The 21,218-nt window shown below is 38.2% G+C and overlaps 1 protein-coding gene across 8 annotated transcripts in view; it reads left to right on the forward strand.

Annotated features, from left to right (window-relative positions):
- BDP1 (BDP1 general transcription factor IIIB subunit) overlaps positions 1 to 21,218 on the forward strand; it is a 62,137-nt gene that overhangs the window by 7,373 nt on the left and 33,546 nt on the right. For 5 of the 8 annotated variants that reach the window (XM_090131627.1, XM_090131622.1, XM_090131625.1 and 2 more), the window contains 14 exons: positions 7,215 to 7,274; positions 7,634 to 7,774; positions 8,629 to 8,762; positions 9,682 to 9,776; positions 10,378 to 10,432; positions 11,722 to 11,865; positions 13,306 to 13,590; positions 13,928 to 14,105; positions 15,047 to 15,206; positions 16,939 to 17,015; positions 19,041 to 19,185; positions 19,863 to 19,939; positions 20,487 to 20,643; positions 21,037 to 21,119. In XM_090131627.1, coding sequence (XP_089987753.1) covers positions 7,215 to 7,274; positions 7,634 to 7,774; positions 8,629 to 8,762; positions 9,682 to 9,776; positions 10,378 to 10,432; positions 11,722 to 11,865; positions 13,306 to 13,590; positions 13,928 to 14,105; positions 15,047 to 15,206; positions 16,939 to 17,015; positions 19,041 to 19,185; positions 19,863 to 19,939; positions 20,487 to 20,643; positions 21,037 to 21,119 — 1,791 coding nt within the window. The remainder of the gene's footprint in view (positions 1 to 7,214; positions 7,275 to 7,633; positions 7,775 to 8,628; positions 8,763 to 9,681; positions 9,777 to 10,377; positions 10,433 to 11,721; positions 11,866 to 13,305; positions 13,591 to 13,927; positions 14,106 to 15,046; positions 15,207 to 16,938; positions 17,016 to 19,040; positions 19,186 to 19,862; positions 19,940 to 20,486; positions 20,644 to 21,036; positions 21,120 to 21,218) is intronic. The other 3 variants (XM_090131623.1, XM_031604784.2, XM_090131624.1) reach the window with 2 other exon arrangements.

The raw sequence follows: 21,218 nt of genomic DNA on the forward strand, positions 1-21,218 counted from the left end.
ACTTGCTCCTGAGTTATTTGTGCTTTCTGTTGAGAAACTTGATAGTCATTAAAACCAAGAAATTCAGCAAACTCACAGTCCATTGCACACAGTCCTCTTTTGTTTCTGTGACATCCACATTCTGCAATAGGGTTCCACCCAGCGATGAAGGAACCCAAGTCTCAGGTTCACAAGTTCTCAAGGTTCTCTCAGGTTCATGACCAGTTCTCAAAAATCATTGGGCTGTTCTCACAACCCTGCATAATGCTGTTCAGATTAACTGAGTCTTTTCTCCCCATATTGGGGTTTTCCTATTCAAAGGCAAATAACCTTAGGCTTCCTTTGGCCAAACCGGGCAGAAAAGGCATCCTTCAAATCCAGAAGGTAAACTCCACTTACTCATTCCATAACTTGGTCAGTAAAGTGTATGGATTTGCCACCACTGAGTGTATGCATTCAGCTATTTTATTACTTGCCCTCAAATCTTGTACCAACCTATAGCACTTGCTTTCCAATTTTTTCGTCAGCAGGTTTGGAGTACTGTATTTGGATTCATATTCAATTAGTAATCCAAAATCCAAAAATTATCTATTATTTCTTTTATCTCTCTACACTCACATATCCTCAAAGGGCACTGCTTTACCCTTGCTTTTAACTTAACTTCTATTTAGGACTCAGAGCATTTTTGGCTCTGCTAGGTATCTCTGATGCCCACACTCCTAAGTGTATCTTATTCAAGATTTCTGTAAGTTCTGGGGCTACAACCTTGTTCTTCCCAGTTTGTGTTAAGGCCAGACTTAAAATTCTCAATCAGTTAATACTGTTTGATCCTTAGCTCCAGTTTTATTTAATTTCTTGCCAGAGTAACCTGGGGTGTACAAGAATTTATATAGTTCTCTCAGCCTATATTTGATTCCCAAAAGTAAGCCTTTTCTTGTTGGGTGTTAGCTCTTAATACTGTTATAAAATCATCTATGGGTGGTAAGAGACAGCCGTATCCACCGAAAGATGAAGCTCTTTATCCTGCTCCCCTAGCTGCAATTTAAACAGTGGATTAGCTAGGGTAAACTTCCCAGCTTCCCATCCTTCAGCTCTGCAACCAGAGATGGTTCCCTCTTTCTCTACAGTTTGCATACTGCTTTCATTCCAGTGGGGCGGAGCCTTCCCTGGACTCTTCCAGCCTCCCCTCCCCTTTTCCCCTCCCCCCCCCTCTGAGTGGATCTCTGGGTCCTATGGCCCTACTCTAGTGCCACAACAGTAACAGCTGCTGTTATTCTCAGTTTCCTTACTGTCTCTGTTTCTCAATCAGTTTTTTTTTTGTTTTTTTTTTTTCCTTCACCTCACTCACCTCTCTTTGGTCCTGACATCGCAGTCACACCCTGCTCATTTTTGCCTTCTTCAGCCTGTGTCCTTCACAAACTTTTCACTTTCACTTTCCACTCATCATTACATAAACTACCAACATCATATTTCAGATTTACCTCCTCCTTCCCAGAGGCTTCCAGTGCTAACACTAGGATTTTGGGTTTCCTAGATCTCTGCAGAGACTATTATCACTTCTAGTGCCCTATCCTCTCCACCTTTCCCTTTGCAAGTAATGCTGTTTACAGGAGCAGTCTCCATCCCCTACTTGCTCTCTCACACCATGTTCTGCTAACGGGGGAATGGTGGAGGGGGGTTGCTCTCATACCAGCACAGGTAAACTCACTTTCTCTTTACCCCTTTTTCCTTTGTACATTTTTCCTCTATTCATACCCTCAGTCACACTTCCACATGCCCTCAATTCTACTTCTGTATACCATCAAAACAGTTTATCCCATTCCCTTCAAAATCCACAAATCAAACCATAGAGTTCTTCAGTCTCCATAAATACCCTTAATACCATATAACATCCCCCCAGCAACCCGTATTGTTTGGTTATAAACACCTCGCCACAGAACCCACCTCCGTCAAACACCTCCTTGCAAGCAGAACACAATATTACATAAACAAGTTGACATCCATTCCCTGAACGGAGTGGGCATCACTCTACGGATTCGTCGTTCCCACTCATAAATTCATACAAAAACATACAGACAGACAGACAATGATCTCGGTTACACTCCGCACTCACATGTCTCTAGTACTCAACACATTCACTCACAATCACACAGAATGCTGGCTTTACACTTTACCAAACCAGAGCTCCAGACTCCTTTTGAATGTTTTGATAGCAGTTACTCAAATACACAGTACCGAACACTTTCAATTTCAAATAATGATAACAGTATCTATGATTTCTAGTGGAAATCTGTGATTTCCAATATTATGGCCACAAGAATCCAAGGAGTCATTTAACAAAATACCTGATGTTACCAATTCCCTCATACAACTTACAGGTCCTTTTGTAGAAACTCCAAGGAGTTTACCTACCCCAGCCGGCAACCAACCAACCAGTGAGCTCACTTGCCCAGGGGCAGCAGCAATGGCTATACCCCACATAGGACATCTCCATATGGCTCATGGGTTCCCCTCATTCCATACACATACCTGGTCCACCGATGGATGGTCCTTGTCTACTCCTGCAGTGATCAAATGAGGAAGGTGAGTCCTTTCAAGAAATCTCGGGGCATGCCAAAGGCATTCCCTCTCTCAGCCAGTTCTGCAGTCGAGCAGACGTTGTCCCATTTGGGGTGCCGAATTGATGTGCGGAATCAAACTCTGTAACCCAAATAAGATTACAAAGCAGGTATGGTTTGTTCAGTGCTGCGCAGACACCGGGTCCAAGGGGGATTGATCCGCCTAACTTGCACACCATCAGGAAAAATCGTGCTACAAATATAGGCCAAACTAATACATAATAGTTTTCCTGGATTTCGGATACAGATTCATTACACCCCTGAGAGTTCATTAGCATGCAGACTCTCACCTCTTTGGCACATGTATAATGGGTTGTGGGATGAAGATTTGTTGCCTTCCTCACAAAGGCTTCTGACCTTTCTCGCTGTAAACTTCTGACCTCTCGGGGGGGCATCCCCCCAGACTGGTTTCTTCTAGCCCTGGGACATCTAATCACCTCCCTGCCAAATGTCCTCAGGCTGTTCTCAAACCTTATCGGCATGGCCTTCACTCACTATCCCTCACTGTCCCAGACCCAGTGTCTACCATCCCTTATTTTTCTAACAAGTTCTACATTCTTACTTCTATAAACTATCTCTAACTATTCCCTTTATCCCTCTTATTCTCAGTCAATGTGAAGCCTTCTTGTCTTTTTACTTTCACTTATGGGGCCCTCCTCACCTTTCATCTCTGTTTTCATTTATAGAAGTGCGCCAGCCCTCTGATGTTTGTTGCTCTCCTCTGGATATGCTTTAACTGTTAGGTCTATGTCTTTTGTGGTGGGGGGCTCCAGAGCTGAACAAATTGGTCTCACAAGAGTGGAGTAGAGGGGGAGAATCACCTCCCTTAACCTTCAGGCCATATTTTTCATGGGCTGCTTGAGATTCTTTGATCCAGGTGTAAGACACTGCACTTGGCTTTCTTGAGCTTCATGAGGTTCAACTGGAGATAGAATAGACTGTGATGACGATGTGGGAAGGATCAGTCATCAGATGTTATGACTGGCAGTCTGCTTATAGCCCTTTCATCCCTCTGTTGCTCCAGTCATATCCACCATGCTTATTCCATACTTATCCATCATGATGCCTGTTTTTTCCTCCTTTGGACACATCTCTTAAATATATCACAATAAGTTTACCTTCTTCTGAGTGCATTATGTTACAGACAGTCACACAGAACCTCTCAAATATCCCAAAGATTCTTACCAATTATGAAGTTTAAGTTGACCTTCAGTCCTGTTCCTGAGTAGTTCCTTTAAAGACCCATCAATTAGTAGCAGAAAAGTTTTGGTTTGTTATTGTCTGTTATTACCTGCTCATTAATATTTATGTGCCTATGTCTTTTACTTACCCCTTTCCTTGCTAATTTTTCTTTTGCACTGAATAGTCCTTAAGCAGATAAAGAACCGCATGCTCTCACGTTTTCTATTCCTTTTCTATGGATATGATCACCTGCCTCTGATTTAGTTAAACCTCTGGTTTAATCCAGCAGATGATTGAAGCACCACGCAGTCATTTGTTCATTCTCCCACATTCCCAATGGGATGGGGGAGAGAATTGAGAAAAACAAACCCCTTGTGGGTTGATGTAAAACTATTTACTAAGATAAAGAAAAGGATAGTAATTATGACATGTATACATGTATGAATGTATATCACAATTGATGCTTGTATATAACAAGCAATTGCTTACCAGTCCCTGACCGATGCTAGCCCCTGAGCAGTAGAAGAAAAAATGAGGTGAACTCCCATCCTGTTCAGAACTCCTTCTGCTTGATGTGATATGGTATGGAATATTCCTTTGGCCAGTTTACATCAGATGTTCCAGTTCTTTGTGGGCCCTTCACTGTGAATGGCCTTGGTTCTGTACGACCCAATTAACACGCAGCTGTAAGCACCTGTGTATTATCAACATTGTTTTTCTCCCAGAACCAAAATACAGCATCATATCAGACACCGAAGAAAATATTCTGTCCTAGCTGAAGCAAGATAGTTTTGAAATTTGGCTGATGCACACTATCTTAGCGTTATTCAGTTAAATCTTATGTCAACTTGTACCTTGAAGTAGTTGTTTAAGCAAGGAGCTGTTGGTTAAACTGAGGGATGAGAAGAACTGAACAGGCAGTGGAAGTGGGAATGTGTAGTCTGAGAATAATGCAGTGATTCTGTCTGCAAATGTGGAGATGGGTTCAGGAAAACCGAGGAGCAGATTGAACTGAACTTTGCAAGAGATATGAAAAGTAGCAAGGACGGATTCTATAGGTGCATTGGCCAGAAGAGAAAGGCCAGGAAGAGTGCACCTCCTCAAGTAATTGAGAAGGGAGAAATCCAACAACAGCCATGGAGAAGGCTGAGATGCTCAACAAGTTATTTGCCTTATTCTTCACTGCCAGTCAGGAGTCCCACATATCTCATATCCCTGAACCTCTAGGTGGAAGCAAGATCTAGGTGGAACTGTAAGCAAAGAACAGTTTTGAGTCCTGATGAGACTGAACACATATGAGTCCATTGGGCTGGGCTGTGTGCATCCCTGGTGTGGTTGCCAATGCACTCTCCATCATATTTGACAAGTCATGGATGTCAGGTGAAATCCCAAGTGATTGGAAATAAAGGAAATATCACTTCTATTTTTAAGAAGGGGAGAAAGGGAGAGTTGGGGAGCTACAGCCTTCACTTCTGTGCCTGGTAAGATCATGGAACGGATCCTTCTGGAAGCTGTGTTGATGCTCATGCAAGAGAAGGAAGTAATTTGAGACAGTGCGGATGGCTTCACCAAAGGCAGATGGTGTTTGACTAATGTTGTGGCCTCATAGGTTGCAGTAACAGCATTAGTAGACAAAGGAAGACCGACCAGTGTCATCTATCTGAACTTACACAGGGTTTTTGATGTGATCCCACACCTGTGTTCTTGCTTCTGAACTGGAGAAATGTAGATTTGAGAGGTGGACTGTTTGGTGGATAAGGAATTGTTTGGATGGTGGCAGCAGGAGAGTTGTTAGTGGCTCTGTGTCCCACATGAAGGCTAGTCATGAATGGTGTTCCTCAGGGCTCCATACTGGAACTGGTGTTCTTCAACATCTTTATCAGTGATCTCAGTCATCTGGATAGTGGGACAGCTAGTTTGGTGATAACACTAGGCTGAGTGATGCAGTTTATCCTGTGGAGGGAGTGCTATTTGGAGTGGCCCGAACAAGCTTGAGAAGAGGGTCCACATGATTGTAATAAGATTCAACAAGACAAAGTGTTGCTCTTGGTTGGGGCAGTCCTGTATATGTATACAGAATGGGAGAAGAATCACAGAATGGCATAGGTTGGAAGGGACTTTGAAATTCCAACCGCCCTGCTGTGGGCAGGGTTACCACCCACTAGGTCAGGCTGCTTTGGGCCCCATCCACACTGTCCATGAACATCAGCAGGAATGGGACATCCACAACTTCTCTAGGCAGCCTGTGCCTCACCACTCTCTGAGTAAAGAATTTATGTATAACATCCAACCCACATCTTCTCTCTTCCAGTTTAAAACTATTCCCCTTTGTTCTATCAGTATCAGACTATGTAAATAGTCTCTCTCTCCTGCTTATAACCTCTCTTGAAGCATTGGAAGACTGCATTGAGATATCCTTGGTGCCTTCTCTTTCCGAGGTAAAAAAGCCCAGTCATCTCAGCCTTTCTTCATAAGAGAGTTTCTCTAGTCCTCTGGTAATTTTCATGGTCTCTGGGACCTGCTCCACATCTTTCTTGTGCTGGGGGATCACTGGACATAGTACTCCAGATGGGGCCTCAGTAGAGCAGGGTAGGAAGAGACAATCACCTTTCTCACTTTCTGGCCACACATCTTTGGATACAGCCCAGGATGCGGTTGGCTGCAAGTGAACATGGCTGGCTCACATCCAGCTTCTCATCTACCAGGAGCCCTAAAAGTTCTGAGAGCAGCCCTGAGGAGAAGGGCTTGGGCATTCTGGGGGATGAATAGCCAGAATTGCGTGCCCCCCAACATTTTATGACAGTATCTTGTACATAGTATAAAATGTGCAGTGGAAGATGTAAATTGTTATGTTTGATAACCTTGCAGAAAATTACATAAAAATACAGTGCTTATCGAAGGGACCAGTTTCACAAATGAACTGTGTTTTTACTTTCAAACTTGTCAGTTTTTGCAAAGTAGAGATGCTCATGTGCAGTGCTTTGTTGTACTATCATATTCCAGCTTGTTATGTAAAGCAGACTTACTTATATCTCACTGACTGATGGCCCACTTTTCATCTTCAGTTTCCTGTGATAAGGTAATCTGCACTTCCTACTCCTACTAAATGCTTTGTTAAAATTATTTTGCAGTGAATCAGGTGTTGATCATTTATTATAGTCTCATGAATTGCTGTGTGAAATCTACTGTTTTGCCTTTCAGCAGATGATGCTGATAGAAAAAAAAAATCCAACTGAAAAACCACACAAAATTCATTAAGTAGTGATGACTGTTCAGTTAGACCACATTCAGAAATGATAAAAAGAATTGAAAATAAGAGTTTGTTTTGTTGCTTCTTTGTGCATTATCCATTGAAAGCCATTGAAAGTGGGTTTGAGGGAACAAAGCAGAAATATACCTGTACAAATTTGTATCTCTAACTCTTAAAAATTCCAGGTCTTCGTTAGCAGAAGAAAAGAGAACAGAAAAAAGTTCTGCACTGCATCAAATGAAAGAGTAAGTCTTGGAGATAAAAGTACTTAGAGTAAAAAAAAAAAATTCTGATATTGGAAAATAACATGTTTAAATGTAGTAATATTAATAATGTTAAATCTTCATTTACTGCTTCAATATCATAGCCCTTATTTAAAATAAACCGTGAGAATGTTTTGTAAAAGTCTCTTGCTTTTCATACTACAGTTTTGGACTTGTCCATCACACAACAGAATGAAAAACAGATTTCAGAGTCTGTATCAGCCAACTTGTTTCTAGGTTGTATTGTTAATGGTAATTAAATTGTTGAGCATTCAGCATATAGAGCAACAATTTGGTGGAGTGCTACAACAAGTAATATTTTTTGCCCTTTAATACCGTAGACAGGAAGAAAAAAGTACTCCCGATCATGAAGAGGAAGATGAGGAGGAGGCAGAGAATGGAGAGGAAAGTCAGGATGGTCCACTTCTAGTTCCTCGTGTGAAAGTAGCAGAAGATGGTTCAATTATACTGGATGAAGAGAGGTGAGTTCTGTGTTTGACTCATGGATAACAGGTGCTAGATTTCTGCTTTTTTGTAGATAAGACTGTTTGACGGAGACAAGAGTATATGATGTGTTGAGAGTTGAGCTATCCTGATTTAGAGAACAGTGCAAATATATAGCAATATATAAGCAACAATTATCTGTGTCTCAGTAGTGGCAAACTTTCCTGCTCTTTCTCCAAAATGTGTTTTTCAGAGGAAGGTGTCATCCTTTGTAACAGTGCTGAATGTTTGTTAAGCTTCCAGATGTCTCCTGTTTTGTTCACTTCTTTGTTTCTCATAGTTGCAAATGTTGTTTATTGTTTTGTCATCAGTACAGTTTGTATCTTGCATGTTGCTGCTATTCAGCTGTCAGTAACTTTTCTTAGAACATGACATCTAAAAAACATTTGTCTTTCCAATGTATATGCACATTCCCAAAGTCTGTTACTGGCATGAGATTTAGGTTGAATTACAAGGCTAAAACAATCCTAGGAAAAGAACTTTTAAGAAATTTTTCAGAAAGAGGAGGTACTACTGTGTGGTTTTGCAAAGCAATTTTCTTGGATATTAAAAAGACAGGCCTTTGTGGTGATTTTTTAAAAGATATTTTAATTATCTGTTTTTGTACTAGATCTAATAAAAAGGGTAAACCAAACTTGCTTGCAGTCTGAGTAATCTAATGCTTTCTAACCACATTCTTCCATTAAAATACACAATAATGTTATAATTACAGTGGATAATACTGAATTCCAGCTTATGGCAGGAAAAGCCTAAGTAGATGGCCTGTGAGTGTCAACTGTGTATCTTGCTAGCAGTATTGTCAGATAAGTGTCTTTTGTCTTTGCTTTTGTAGTTTAACTGTAGAAGTTCTAAGAACAAAAGGTCCCTGTGTTGTAGAAGAAAATGATCCCATCTTTGAACGTGGTTCTACAACTACATATTCCAGCTTCAGGAAAAGCTTTTATACCAAACCATGGTCAAATAAAGGTAAGTATGCCTTTGGATTCATGTTTTGCATCAGCAGGAAGATCTGTTTTCCACCAGTGCTTTATGCTTAGCAAATTTTATTCCCAGTGAAATTTATGGATCCACTTAAGACATTCCACACCTAAGTTCTTTAAAAAAAAAAGCAGAGCTCTGATGTTGTCTGTGAAAATAGGCAACTTTAAAGAAATCCAGTGCATTCTGAAGTATACTCGTGACTATTTCTGTTATGGAAGTTTAGATGCCATGGAAATGCTTGCCTTTTTCAGATGGGTAGTTTTGGCTTTAGTTATCGAGATATCTGAACTCAGTATGGAACAGGTAGCTGTTCTTAACAGTTCCTCTAATTGGTTCTTCCAGCACAAACGGAAATAAATATAAAGCTGTTTCTTCATTGTCTTTTTCCAATACATACAGAAGCTATGTTTTTGTGTTTGGTTTCTTTTTTTTTTGTTATACTGATCATGACTGACAGCACTGTGCAAGACTACTTATAATTATATATTTTTAAATAACTTCAAATGGAAAATTTAGCTTCAGAATATACTGCACTAGTCTTGGAATGTGCTAGAACCCTGTTTACAAGGAATAGTAACAATGTGTTTTAGGTATTATTTGCCTGGCTCCTGTTTGAGGTTGTATTCATAACAGAAGTAATAACTGGCTATTTGAAATCAGTTAATTTTTACTAGTTATCTACAGAACACATTTCATATTCTGCAGTTTCATAATAGGTTGGACAATTCCAGTAAAATAACATACCAGCTCAGCTGAACTTGTAGTCTCTGTAGATAACTTAGAAATTATTTATCTAGTTGTTGTAAGTTTTAAAGATGTTTGTATTTTAGGTAACAGGAAGGCTGACTGCCTTAAATATGCTCAGTTATGTGTATGTATAGCTATGTATTTTTTTTTTTCCCAGAAACAGACATGTTCTTTTTAGCTATCAGTATGGTTGGAACGGACTTCTCCTTGATTGGACGATTGTTTCCTCACAGAGCCAGAGCAGAAATTAAGGTAGAGGTTAAAACACTGAACCCAACAACTAAGCATCTTGTTTCAATTTTCTGTTACCTATTTTTCTGTTACTATGATTCCTGTTAGTATTGATCATCTTAATGCTAATTGGCTCTGTAGAGATTATATTAATAGATGTTTCCAGGAGATAGGAATCTCAATTATGAATATACTGACATGAATTCTGAACAGAATATCTTCTAAACCTAACGTATCTGAGCACAGTTTGCCCTGATTTTATTTTAACTGATATGCAAATACTGATGAGCACAACTATGAGACTTTTTTGTGGTGCCTTTCTTTGTATTTGTCTGGGAAAACCTCTGGTATTTCAAACTCTGCCTGAATTAGAAATAAGAAAAAAAGATGTTGAAAAGGATGAGAAACTGAGTGATGATGTGTGTTGGTGACAGTAAAAACAAACATAGTTTTGACATTTGAAAACAGATGGCAAACTTGTTCTGCAAGCATGCTTGCACATGTTTACAACTTTGGTTTGTAGAAAATTTTCTTGCGTTGAAGAGGGCTAATATTGATCTGTTATGCAACAAGATATGGTACAGCACTTCTTGCTTACTGAAAAAGGTAATTTTTTTTTTAGAACAAGTTCAAACGTGAGGAAAAAGCAAATGGATGGAGGATAGACAAAGCTTTCAGTAAGTAAATATATACCCCATTTCACTGTATGTTAGTTAACTAGCAGTTATCTTCTTTCATTGTCTTTTTTGCTCTGCTTAAGTTAACTATGTGACTAAGCTTGGTCATAGCTGAGTTTAGAAGCTAAGAAGTCTTAGGTTTTTTGTTTGGCTGACAGTAAAGTCTTTAGCTTTAATTTCTTGCTTTTCTACATATTTAATATTTTACATTAATATGCATTTTCCATTTATATTCACTTGATCATTCTGGTCCTATTTAGCAGAGTTACTACTTGTAAACTGTTTTGAGAATCTTTAAATCACTTGTGTGCTGTTTCAGTGGGAGATAAAAGTCTTGAATTAGAATGTATTTTACTCACGAAGAAGTAAAATAGCTTCTTACAGGTTTTTGGAGATTCTAGGCAAAGCATTTGCAGGCAGACCAATAGTCATAAACAGAAAGAAGAGCAGAGATCACTCATCTGGTGAAGGGGCTCTCTGGCTATACAGCACTGTACTGGCTTCCCAGGAAGCAGCCCAGGTCCAAGAGGTGCCCTCCCTTTTGTAGCTGTGCTTATATGAGCCCAAAGGGGCTCCACCCTGGGTCAGTCACTTCTGCTCACGTAGGGAAAAAACACGCAATTCGCCTGTGCTCTCTAGGCCAGTTATAGTCCTTCTCCAGGTGCTCAATCACCAGTTCAAGCTGTGACCTGACAGTTCCCCTACATCATGTTAATGCATTATATGATACTATGATAATTGCTGTAACCATTTCACTATCTGTTTTTTAAAACCAAGTGTATAATCAATGAATATAAAGATGTTATAGTTATGAAATATACTAGAGTGTTTGGCTACACAGTTATTATACCAAAACAGAATAGCTAGAATGCTTACCCATATTCTGGGCTCCCTATGTAACTTCAGAAGAGGCACTCTCCAGAAGAGATCCTTCCTTACTGGTAGTCAGCTCTTAAATGGGTCTAGGAATGGACTCCACCCCTTCCAGCAGCACAGGTGAATTGCCTTCACCTGTGCTCCTGTGGCTGACTCATTGCTCACCTCAGGTGATCAATCAGAGGTTCGGGTTGTGATTTAGCAATTCCCATACACCAAGCTGCCTGATAATTTTTGTCACCTCTTGTTCTTTCTCAAGTGATGCAGAAATTGATAAGGGATTCTCTATTTAAACTAACATAACCTGTGCTTTTTATTATCATAGTACATTAATGATTATCTTACAAAGAAGAAAAAATTATTACCTTTGATTTTTAATTTTTTTTTACTATTTTATTGCTTTAATCTGAAAGAAGAAAAGCGGCCCTTTGATTTTGAATTGTTTGCCCAGCTTCTTGAGAAGGTCTTAGCAGATGAGGAAAAGAGGAGGCAGAAGACTGTTAAGAGCCAGAAGCCAAAGGAAAAGAAGCCGCTAAGGCCTAGGAAGAAGCCAAAAGGTATTTCAAAAGAATGCATGAGAGCACAGGACAATAGTTAGTAAGATGTTGCTAGCAGAAGTAAAATCCTGTAGAAAATTTCTGTCTTCCCTGTTCTAGACACAGTGAGAGAGTCCTGGCTTCATAGTTTAATTCTTCTTTAAATGTCATTTCTTGATACAGTAGTCAGAGAATCATTGGGGTTGGAAAAGACCTTCCAATCTAAACCTCTCCTGTGCAAGTTAAGGCCATTTCTTTGTGTCCTATCCTAATAATTGGTAGCAGCCCGTTTCTTAAGGCACATTTTCTATGGACCGAATTGTGAGACCACACTGAGCATGGTGCACTTTTATGATTTGAAACGCTGATATTCTAAAATAAGTATTCGAATTTAACTAGAATCTCAGTGATTTGCTAATGAATTTCCTGCTGCTGTTTAAAAAAAAATAAAAAATAAAAAAAATAAAGGGTATGGTGGCAATATTTGCTAAATATATAGCATCTTATTACTTCATTAACTGTGACAGGTCCTTTCATAAATCTGCCTAAAATAAAAATGGTTATACTGACACCATTTCAGAAATTTTGTGGGGTTTTTTGAATGCTTGTTTCACAAGAGCCCATTTCCTTATTAAAAAAAAAAAAAGCACGTCTTTTTAGGGGGTGCTAGCCAAGAAGCAGCATGTCAATTTAATTCTTAAAATTGACACAGATGTTTTTCTGTATCACTTATTTCAGATTTGACGAGGAAAAGACCACCCAGTGGGTCTTAAAGTTGTAGTTAGAAATGGTGTTGCCAGACTTTAATAGTATGTTAATAGTATGTTAAGCAATGTGAATATGCTTTTCTATTTCTCATGCATTTTGAATTACTTGGAGGGTAACAAATGTAAGAGTAATAAAAAGAACAGGGAAGAAGCGTTTGGTGGTTGTCTGATGTTCCACATAAATTCAAGATCATGACAAAATGTTCTGGAAAGTGAAGGGAGTTTTAGAAATGCATTAAATCCAGAAGAGAACTTATGTTATGAATTGTTAGCCAGATAATAATTTTAAGCTTTCTTATGTAAAATAAGAATGGTTAAGTCACATGCATCTTTTGATCAAAATTACATTTTCCTGACGTAATTTCTGCAACTATGACTCTTTCTGCAGAGATAGAAGAATTCTTTTAGGAATAGCAATGCCTGTTTTTACTGGACCCACAAATGACTGCATAATCCAATAAGTATAGGAACAAGAACATTTGATAACTGCATCCTTTGTTAGTTTTATGCTGGTCTAAGTGTGGACCCAGGTGCAGAATGTGTTTTGTGTTTAGTGCTGAAGCTTCCTTGTTTTCTTACAATATACTGACACTGATGTATGGATTCAAAAGATATTGCTACTGGGAATATCTTCTAAATTTATGACTCTTAATACTCTGCCAGAGTAGTAACTGGAGCCCTATTGTGTCAATAGCAAAAGTTGCCAACACAGAAATTACAGATAATCAAGATGATCTTCAGGAAGCCAGAATTTTTGATGCAGAAACAGAAGCAGATACTGTGACAGCTGAGAAGGAGAATAAGGAATCACTGGGCGTTTCTGAAGAGGCAGAAGAGCAAGTTTCATTAGAGGCAGCGTTAGTGAAGAAAAAAAGAAAAAGGAAGAGAAAAGATGATCTTGAACAGGAAGTGGAAAATCATCCAGAAGAGTTGGCTGTCCCTTCAAAAATCCCTGAGGAAGGGAAATCATCTAAGAAAAGTAAGAGGCAAAAATGCTTACTTGTTCAAATATAATTTTTTTGTAAATACACTGCAAACTTAGAAATGAAAACTGAGTTTTTGTTTCATATTGCTGATCTGCCTTGAAAGGTTGTAGAACAGTGACCTTCAAAGTCAACTTTTGTCCTAAATCTAGATGTTGTATTTTGTTGTAGCTGGAAACAGTTCTCTGAAAATGTAATATCTAGTAGGCATGTTCTGCTGGGATTATTTTTTCCTCCTAAATTAACACTTGCTTCATTGTAGCCAGGATGCAAAAGCTAGAATTGTAAGCTGATATGCAGGATGTCCGGATTGATTTAATTCTTATTTATTAGCAGGAAAAAAAATGGTCAGTGATACAAATGCTACTGGTCATGCTGTCTGCAGAGAAGACCTGGGCAGTGTTATTGAAGAAGAACAAGATGATCTACCTTCTAAAGAGGAGGAGAGATCAGTCTCCTTTTTATCAGTGGATGACATAACAGAGAGAGAAAGTGATTTTAACTTATGCAGGTAATGTTTGCAATGGAACGCTTAGGAACAAAAAAAAAAAAAAAAAAAAAGTGGTTTAAACTTTTAACATTAGTTTTATTTATTTGTTTTTGCCATCACATGAAGTAGTAGAAAATGGGCAGGCTTTTAGTTTCTAAGGACTGTCTTGGGTTTCAGTAAGTTACATTTTATTTACTGTGTTAATATATTTTCTGCCCTAATAGAGCCCTAATGCTTCCCTGTTTTGAAAGGAGAGTTGGCCTAATATGGCTATTTATGAAGACAAGTCACTTATCCTGACTACCAGTATTTCGCAAAGCACTGCTTGGTAATGTTGCTAGATACACTGCTTTACCCTTGCAATTTTCATCTATGGTCTTCAGAAAGAGAGGCAGGCTTTTAGTTTCAATTTTGGGTATTTGACTAGAAAAAGAAAGCTAATAATTGTTTTGTTAAGCTTCTTATATTTGAAAGTTTTTTTATATATGAAGTGATTATGAAGCTGTCAGGACTGATTGATAATTTTGTATGTTGCTTGCTCTGTATATTAACATCATAAATGTTATTTCAAACAGTCTCCCACGAGCTTCTGTGTGCTTTAATTCCCCCTTGAAGTATATGAAAGAACAGTAGTTATCCTTGAACTCAACATAGTTAAGGAAGATAGGTAATAATTATCTTTGTGTTGGTATCAGTAAAGTCTGTTTTTAAGACTACTAAGTCTAGAATGCTCAAGCGATTGTTTTACAGTCAGATGTTAAAGCAACTTTTCTACTTTAGCAGTTTAGATCATGGGAACATCACTAAAATTTTTAGATTGTGTTATACATAATCATTTAAAGTCAGAATTGCTTGCTACTGCAAATCTAAATTTTATATGTGCAACTTCATTTGACTGTAAACAACAGTAGTTTTCAATTAAAATACAACATTATTGTTTTTGTGTGTTTTTTTGATTTCAGCTTTCAAGATAGCAATGATATTAAACTACCATCACAACCTACTAAACTAGGAAGCCTGGATATCACAGGTGATACATCACAAGAAATTCAGCTTTCAGAGTGTCCAGTTTCAAGAACTAGAAGCAAAGAAAGGCAACTTGAAGAAGCTAGAGAAACAACAGTATGTTTATTTTATTTGTGCTTTTCTGATTTGTTTAAATCTTCCTCTTTATTATTCAAAATACTTGTGTAGATCAAAGCTATTTTTTGATTGTGTGTGATTTCTTCTAGCCTTGCTTTGCCATCAGATGCAAAAAAAGGCAAGAAGCCTGAGACACTTCCAGAATCTAAATATTACCAGTTTTCATTAGCTTTAGTGGTCTGTTACACTGCCTTATCTCACAGGCAATTTATAAAGCTGAACAGGTTATTTATTCAAAATTGAGGCAACGCAATATCAGTAGTAAAACTTGACGCGTTGCCCTGCTAGTTCTTGCTGCTCCATGCTTATGCAGTGTTGGAATCTGAGCAGGGTAAGCATAGGGTTGTTTGTGATGCCTCAGAACAGAAACCTGACTAAACTTTTGCTTGCTGATCCTGGCTGGTTTGAGATATTCCAGGAGACATAAGAAACTGAAACAAGATTGAGTTGTCTTGTTCAGGTATGTTCCAATCAGATCCAGCAGTTTAGAAACTTCTTGAGGTTTCATGTAGCTTCTTTCATAGACCTTATACTCGTGATCTCATATTTAATAACCTTTTCAGGTCTGCCTGTGCCTTTTTCAGCAGCAGCACACTGAAACTTCCTAACTTTAATTCACATAATATAAAATCTTTGGATTGTTTTAAGTCTGATGTCTGAAGACTAAACTATTATTTTATAATATCATTTCTCCTCTCTTCAGCAGTAGATTCAGGATAAAGAGTGCTAATCTTACACTTCACCATATAGGCTCTGTTTCCCCTGGTCATCGTTCTGTCCTTGTACCATTACATTGTTTCTGGAAATTAATATACAGTTTGAAAACTTGTATTTGGGAATAAATTACTTTCACTTTTTAAGACAAAGAATTGTCTTACAGCGAAGCTCTACAGTGAAAGATTAGGAAATTCTAAGTGTTAGTGTCTCCCTAAAGTGGTGAGCAAATAATTTCTGTTTTCACCTTTTTTATTCTATTTACTAAAACAACAGCTTTATCTGAGTGGAAAATTAATTACTTTCAGTCTTCACAAACTCAAAATTCCTGTAGTTGGAAATGTTGTAATGACACAGTATCACGATGCATTGTAATTGGAATAATATTTATAAACATAAATGAAATGAAAAATGTATGTTTGTTTATTCAGTGAATGAGCTCTGCATACATTAGCTTATAGCAGTCTTAGTAGCCACAATAACCAGACTCTCTGGCTGATTTATTGTGGCTTTTTGACATGAGAAAATGGTGAGTACTCCATAGATTAAACTATTCAAAAGGTCTTCAAGGAAAATTCTAATTGTGTTGGCCTGCTGTAGCAGATTTTCTTTAAAAATTAGAAATACTCAGCCAACTAGTGATGTAGAATGCAGTTTTATCAATATAATTAAAGAAGTGAATCAATTAGAGAATAGACTTTTATTTTAATTCAGTAGATAGGCTCCATGGAAACTTTATTGTAACTGTGATTAGTTTGCTGTTGTCTCATTTTTTTTCATTTTCAGAGTTACCATCAGCGTTCTGTAGGAAACTGATTTAAAAACTAGACCTGGAGACTAATCCTAACTGCTACTGCCCAAAGAATCTGTTATCAGTTTCATTCAGTTAAGAAAACAAACTGATTTTCTTCATGTTTCTGCCTGTTCTTACCTTATAGCAGAGAGCTCTTGCATGCTTATTTTTTAATTTCTAAAATACTTTTTTAATCTTACTTAGAATGCAGACACATGTAGTTTACATAAACCAAAGGAAAAGCAGAGTGCATCAGAAAGTGATTCTCAATCTCAAGTAATGTAAGTAGAGTTATTTTTTTACCTCATGGGTTACTTGAGCTAAACCTTCATTTGGCTACATTTCCGTTTCACCTGTGTAGGCTGGACTAGATGGTAGATAATTCTGACTTTGTATATTTAAGAAAGTATTTTTGATAGAAGTTTTGATTGCTGAGGACTGTTTAACACTTCGACTAAGACATGCATGTTGTTTAATATATACCAGAAGGAAAGTTTAACAAAGCTTAGAGAGAGCTAGTCCCTCTATGGTCAGCAACAGTGAGACTTCTCTGTAGAAGTGTTTCTATTTTGTGAGTGAATCTTTGTTCTGAAAGTTGATCTTAAAAAAAGCTTCACTGTATTCTTTGAATATAGAATATGGCCAACATAGAGTAGTTGTTAAGTACATCATGTGTGTGGTGTGTTCAGACCCTCCGAATTGGAAGTTGCTGCTCTCTGGAATTTAGTGCAAGAGTTTAAGTTGAGATGCGCCTTTCCAGAAGGTGCTTCCCGCTGTCTGTCATGACTACCATCCATTGTCAAGCTAATCTTTTAACTATTTCTTACTTTTCTTTCTGTAACTGAACAGTGGTGTTTAAACAACTGTGTCTAAAGTTTCCATTTTATGTGATCGGAGACTTAATAATCTACCAGCGTATTTATGATATAATTCTTTAAAGTTGGTTAAGAGCTGGTCTACAAGATCATGGTAATTTAGCAGCCCTTTTAAATATTAAATTTTTGCCCTTCTGTCATTGCCTTGCTGAAAGGCAGCTCACCGTCATGGTAAAGGATGTCAGTTTTATCTTTCCTGTGCTGAGAAGAATATAAGAAAAGATAGCAGTAAACAGTCTGAAGATTATCAGTAATATTTAGGGCTCTGGCAAGTTGTATCTGAATCTTAAGACTCTATTGTGGTGGTAAGGGATAAAGAAATTGATTACTGGTATATCTGTCCTGGTTCCAGATGGGACAGAATTGATTTTCTTCCTAGTGTCTGGTATGATGCTATGCTTTGACTGCAGGAGGTAAAACAGTGTTGATAACACACTGATGTTTTAGTTGTTGCTAAGTAGTTCTGTGCAGAGCCAAAATGTTTTTGCTTCTTAGCTTTTCATGCTGTCCTGCCAGCAGAGGGGCTGGGAGGACACAAGAAGCTGGGATGGGACAGAACCAAGAGAGCTGACCTGGACTGTCCAAAGGGATATTTTGTGGATGCCCAACATTTTGGCTTGCCTGGGCTACATTGAGTTAAGATGAATTACTTGTCATGGGCTGCATACACATGGGCTGCTCTGCAAGTAATACCTCTTATTTATTTCCATGGAAACAACAATGGATAAAAAGAGAACAATAACATTATTTGATAGAGCAAACTCTCAGCTACAAAGCACTATTTTTCAACATAGCTACCACCATTGGCTGTAAATTTTTAGCAGCAATGAATTAGAGCCTGCTTGCTATGCTTGTAGAAATCTGCACTTGCAGAGGTGACCCATTGTCACTATCACCACTGCTGAAAAGCACCACTCATCCAACCACCACAATGTGCTCATGTCCACAGGGTTGTCTCCATAATCGTTCAGCAAACATTGATGGATGTCAGTGGGTGCCATTTTTGTCTGCATGGAGGAATTCAGTTCTAGATCTCTGCTTCGTCTACATTTCTGTGTCTGACACCATTCTGTCAGACTGCCTCCTGCTGCCATTTTTCACATGGCAACAAAATGGCATGGGAATTGGAGGGAAGGTTCAGCTTCTATGGCCATACCACCAACATCAGTTTCTGATACCATGGGCCATCACAGTAAAACAGGAGGTATTACTCATGGAGTAGCCTTCAAAAATATGTGATATAGTTAATGTAAATAAGTAACAATTTAATTTTTAATATTTTTTATTTTAAAAAGGGGGCAACAAAAACACAAAACTACTGGGTTATTTGAGCTTATCTTTGTGGAAACTGATGCATCAATATCTGGTTCTCTCTAGTAATAATATACTCTCTAGTAGTAATAAAAGAACTACCTCTTCTTATGTCTTAAGGAAAACTGAAGAGCCAGCAGAGAGGAGGCGCTTGCAAAAGCCTAAACCCAATATAATGAAGTTATCTGGTAAGAAAGAAGCAGTAAACCATGAGAAAATGGAGGCTGAGACTTTCTCTCCAAAACTTGTGAATACTACTGAAAAGGTCAGGAGGAAGAATTTTTCTTAATATGCTAGGTACTTGTATCAGTTCTGGTCAATGCTTATCCTCTGTACAAGCTACTGTCTAATATTTAGTGTTGTGAAAACTGCCTCTGAGGTATCTGTACACTCATCCAAGAGTAACATTTCATGCTGTGCTTGCTCATGTTAAGATAAGGTTAATATTGTAGATAATGGCCCAAGTGGTGCTGTGTTTTGGTTTCATAATGACGATAGTGTGGATAGCACACAGATGTTTCAGTTGCTGTTGAGCACTGCTTGTACAGAGCCAAGGTCTTTTCAGTTTCTTGTACTGCGCTGTCAGCAAAGAGGCTGTATGTGCCCAAGAAACTGGGAGGGAACAGAACCAGGACAGATGACTCCAAGTTACCAGACAGTTATCTCATATCATGTAGTGTTGTGCTGGAAGTGTGTGAGTTTGCTAAGGCTGCCATTGCAGAGGAACTGACTGTGGTGGTGGACAATTGTATTTTGCATCCCTTGGTGCTTTTCTTTTGTTTAATTTTTCTTTTAATTAAGAAATTACCTTTTTGTCAGCCCATGAATTTCCTAACTTCTGAATCTCTTCCCCTACATACCTCTGGGAGGGAAGTGAGTAAGTGTCTGTGTTGTGCCTAGCTGTCCACTGTAATTAAACTGCAACGTTTGCCTTAATTCTAGTGCTCTGAAGAAGACAGTGGAGGAAACAGAAGTGAAATCACAGAAGCAGAAAGCATGGATTTGCGTACTACTTCTGAGTAAGTATTGAGATTACTTTTCTGTCATTACTAACTGTATGTAATTGTTAATTTGTTTTTGCATAGTGCTGTTAGGAAAACCACAACACTAATAATATGGATCTTAGATTTGACTGGAATTTTCATGGATGATTCCAGTAATGGTTCTGCAGTAGAAGATGTGTGTTCTTTTCTGGGAAACTGTGGGAAGTACTACTTCTATAAAGTACAGCTTGGAATTTGGGAGGGAGGGGGAAGTAATAACAATGGCTTTGCCCACGGCCCATCTGCCAGCTGTTTTTGATGCTTGGAGAAGCAGCAATGGCATGCAGTCCTTACCAGTGTGATTACTTCATATATTTTTAATATCTAGATGAATGGAGTTTCCGCATTCTTAATACTAAACAATGTTTGATATTTACATGAAGGAACTTGCAAAAGTGTGTGCAAATCTTTCCAGAGGTAATTCAATGTAATATTGACTCCCAAGTGTAGAAAGCTGTGTGAATCGTTGGACATTTGGCTTGAATATTATGGAGTAAATGTCATTATTGTGAATCCTGTGCAGAGAACCTGAGAAAACTGTGTTTGCAGTAGCAAAAGTTAGAGGAAATCGACAGAGATTTAAGCCTAATCTTACAAGGGCATCTGGAAGAAAAGAGCATGAGAACAACACAGAAAATGATAAGATGTCCTATCCAGAGCCTGAGGAAGAAACTGAAAAGGTATTGATGATTTAAGATAACTGGAAATAACGTGTTAGTTAAACTGCTGGATGCAACAGCGACATTCTCTTTTTATTTCCTGAGCATGACCAGGAAATTAGCACTTACTTAACCATCAGTGTCTATGATGTCGTGTAGAGATCTCAGCTTAGGTGACAGCTTGTGGCACAAATAGTAGATGTCAATCTCTCATGCCATGCAGCAAACACAACTTTGGTTTTTTGAACTAGATCCTACAGCACCTTTCTGGCTATGTGATATTGCATAAGTGATTGCATCTGTCATGAGCAACCTGTTTTGTATCTTGTCATGGATAGTTACCTAGTCTGTTAGGTAATGCTGCACTTGATAAATACAAAGGAGTTAATGTTTTAATATTCTATTTCTACTCAGAATACTGACCAAAATAATAAGTTTGACATTACCAGTGGAGAGGCTGCAGAAAAGGATGATAGAGTGTTGGAGATGGTGTCTCAGTAAGTATTTGGGATAAAAAAAAAAAAAGATGCTGCTATCTTGCAATTTGCTACCGTCACATCTGATAATGTTACACAGCATAGTAGTTACACAGAATC

This window comes from Phasianus colchicus, chromosome Z (assembly GCF_987193195.1).
Source record: "Phasianus colchicus chromosome Z, bPhaCol1.hap1.1, whole genome shotgun sequence".
NCBI classification, from domain to species: Eukaryota; Metazoa; Chordata; class Aves; order Galliformes; family Phasianidae; genus Phasianus; species Phasianus colchicus.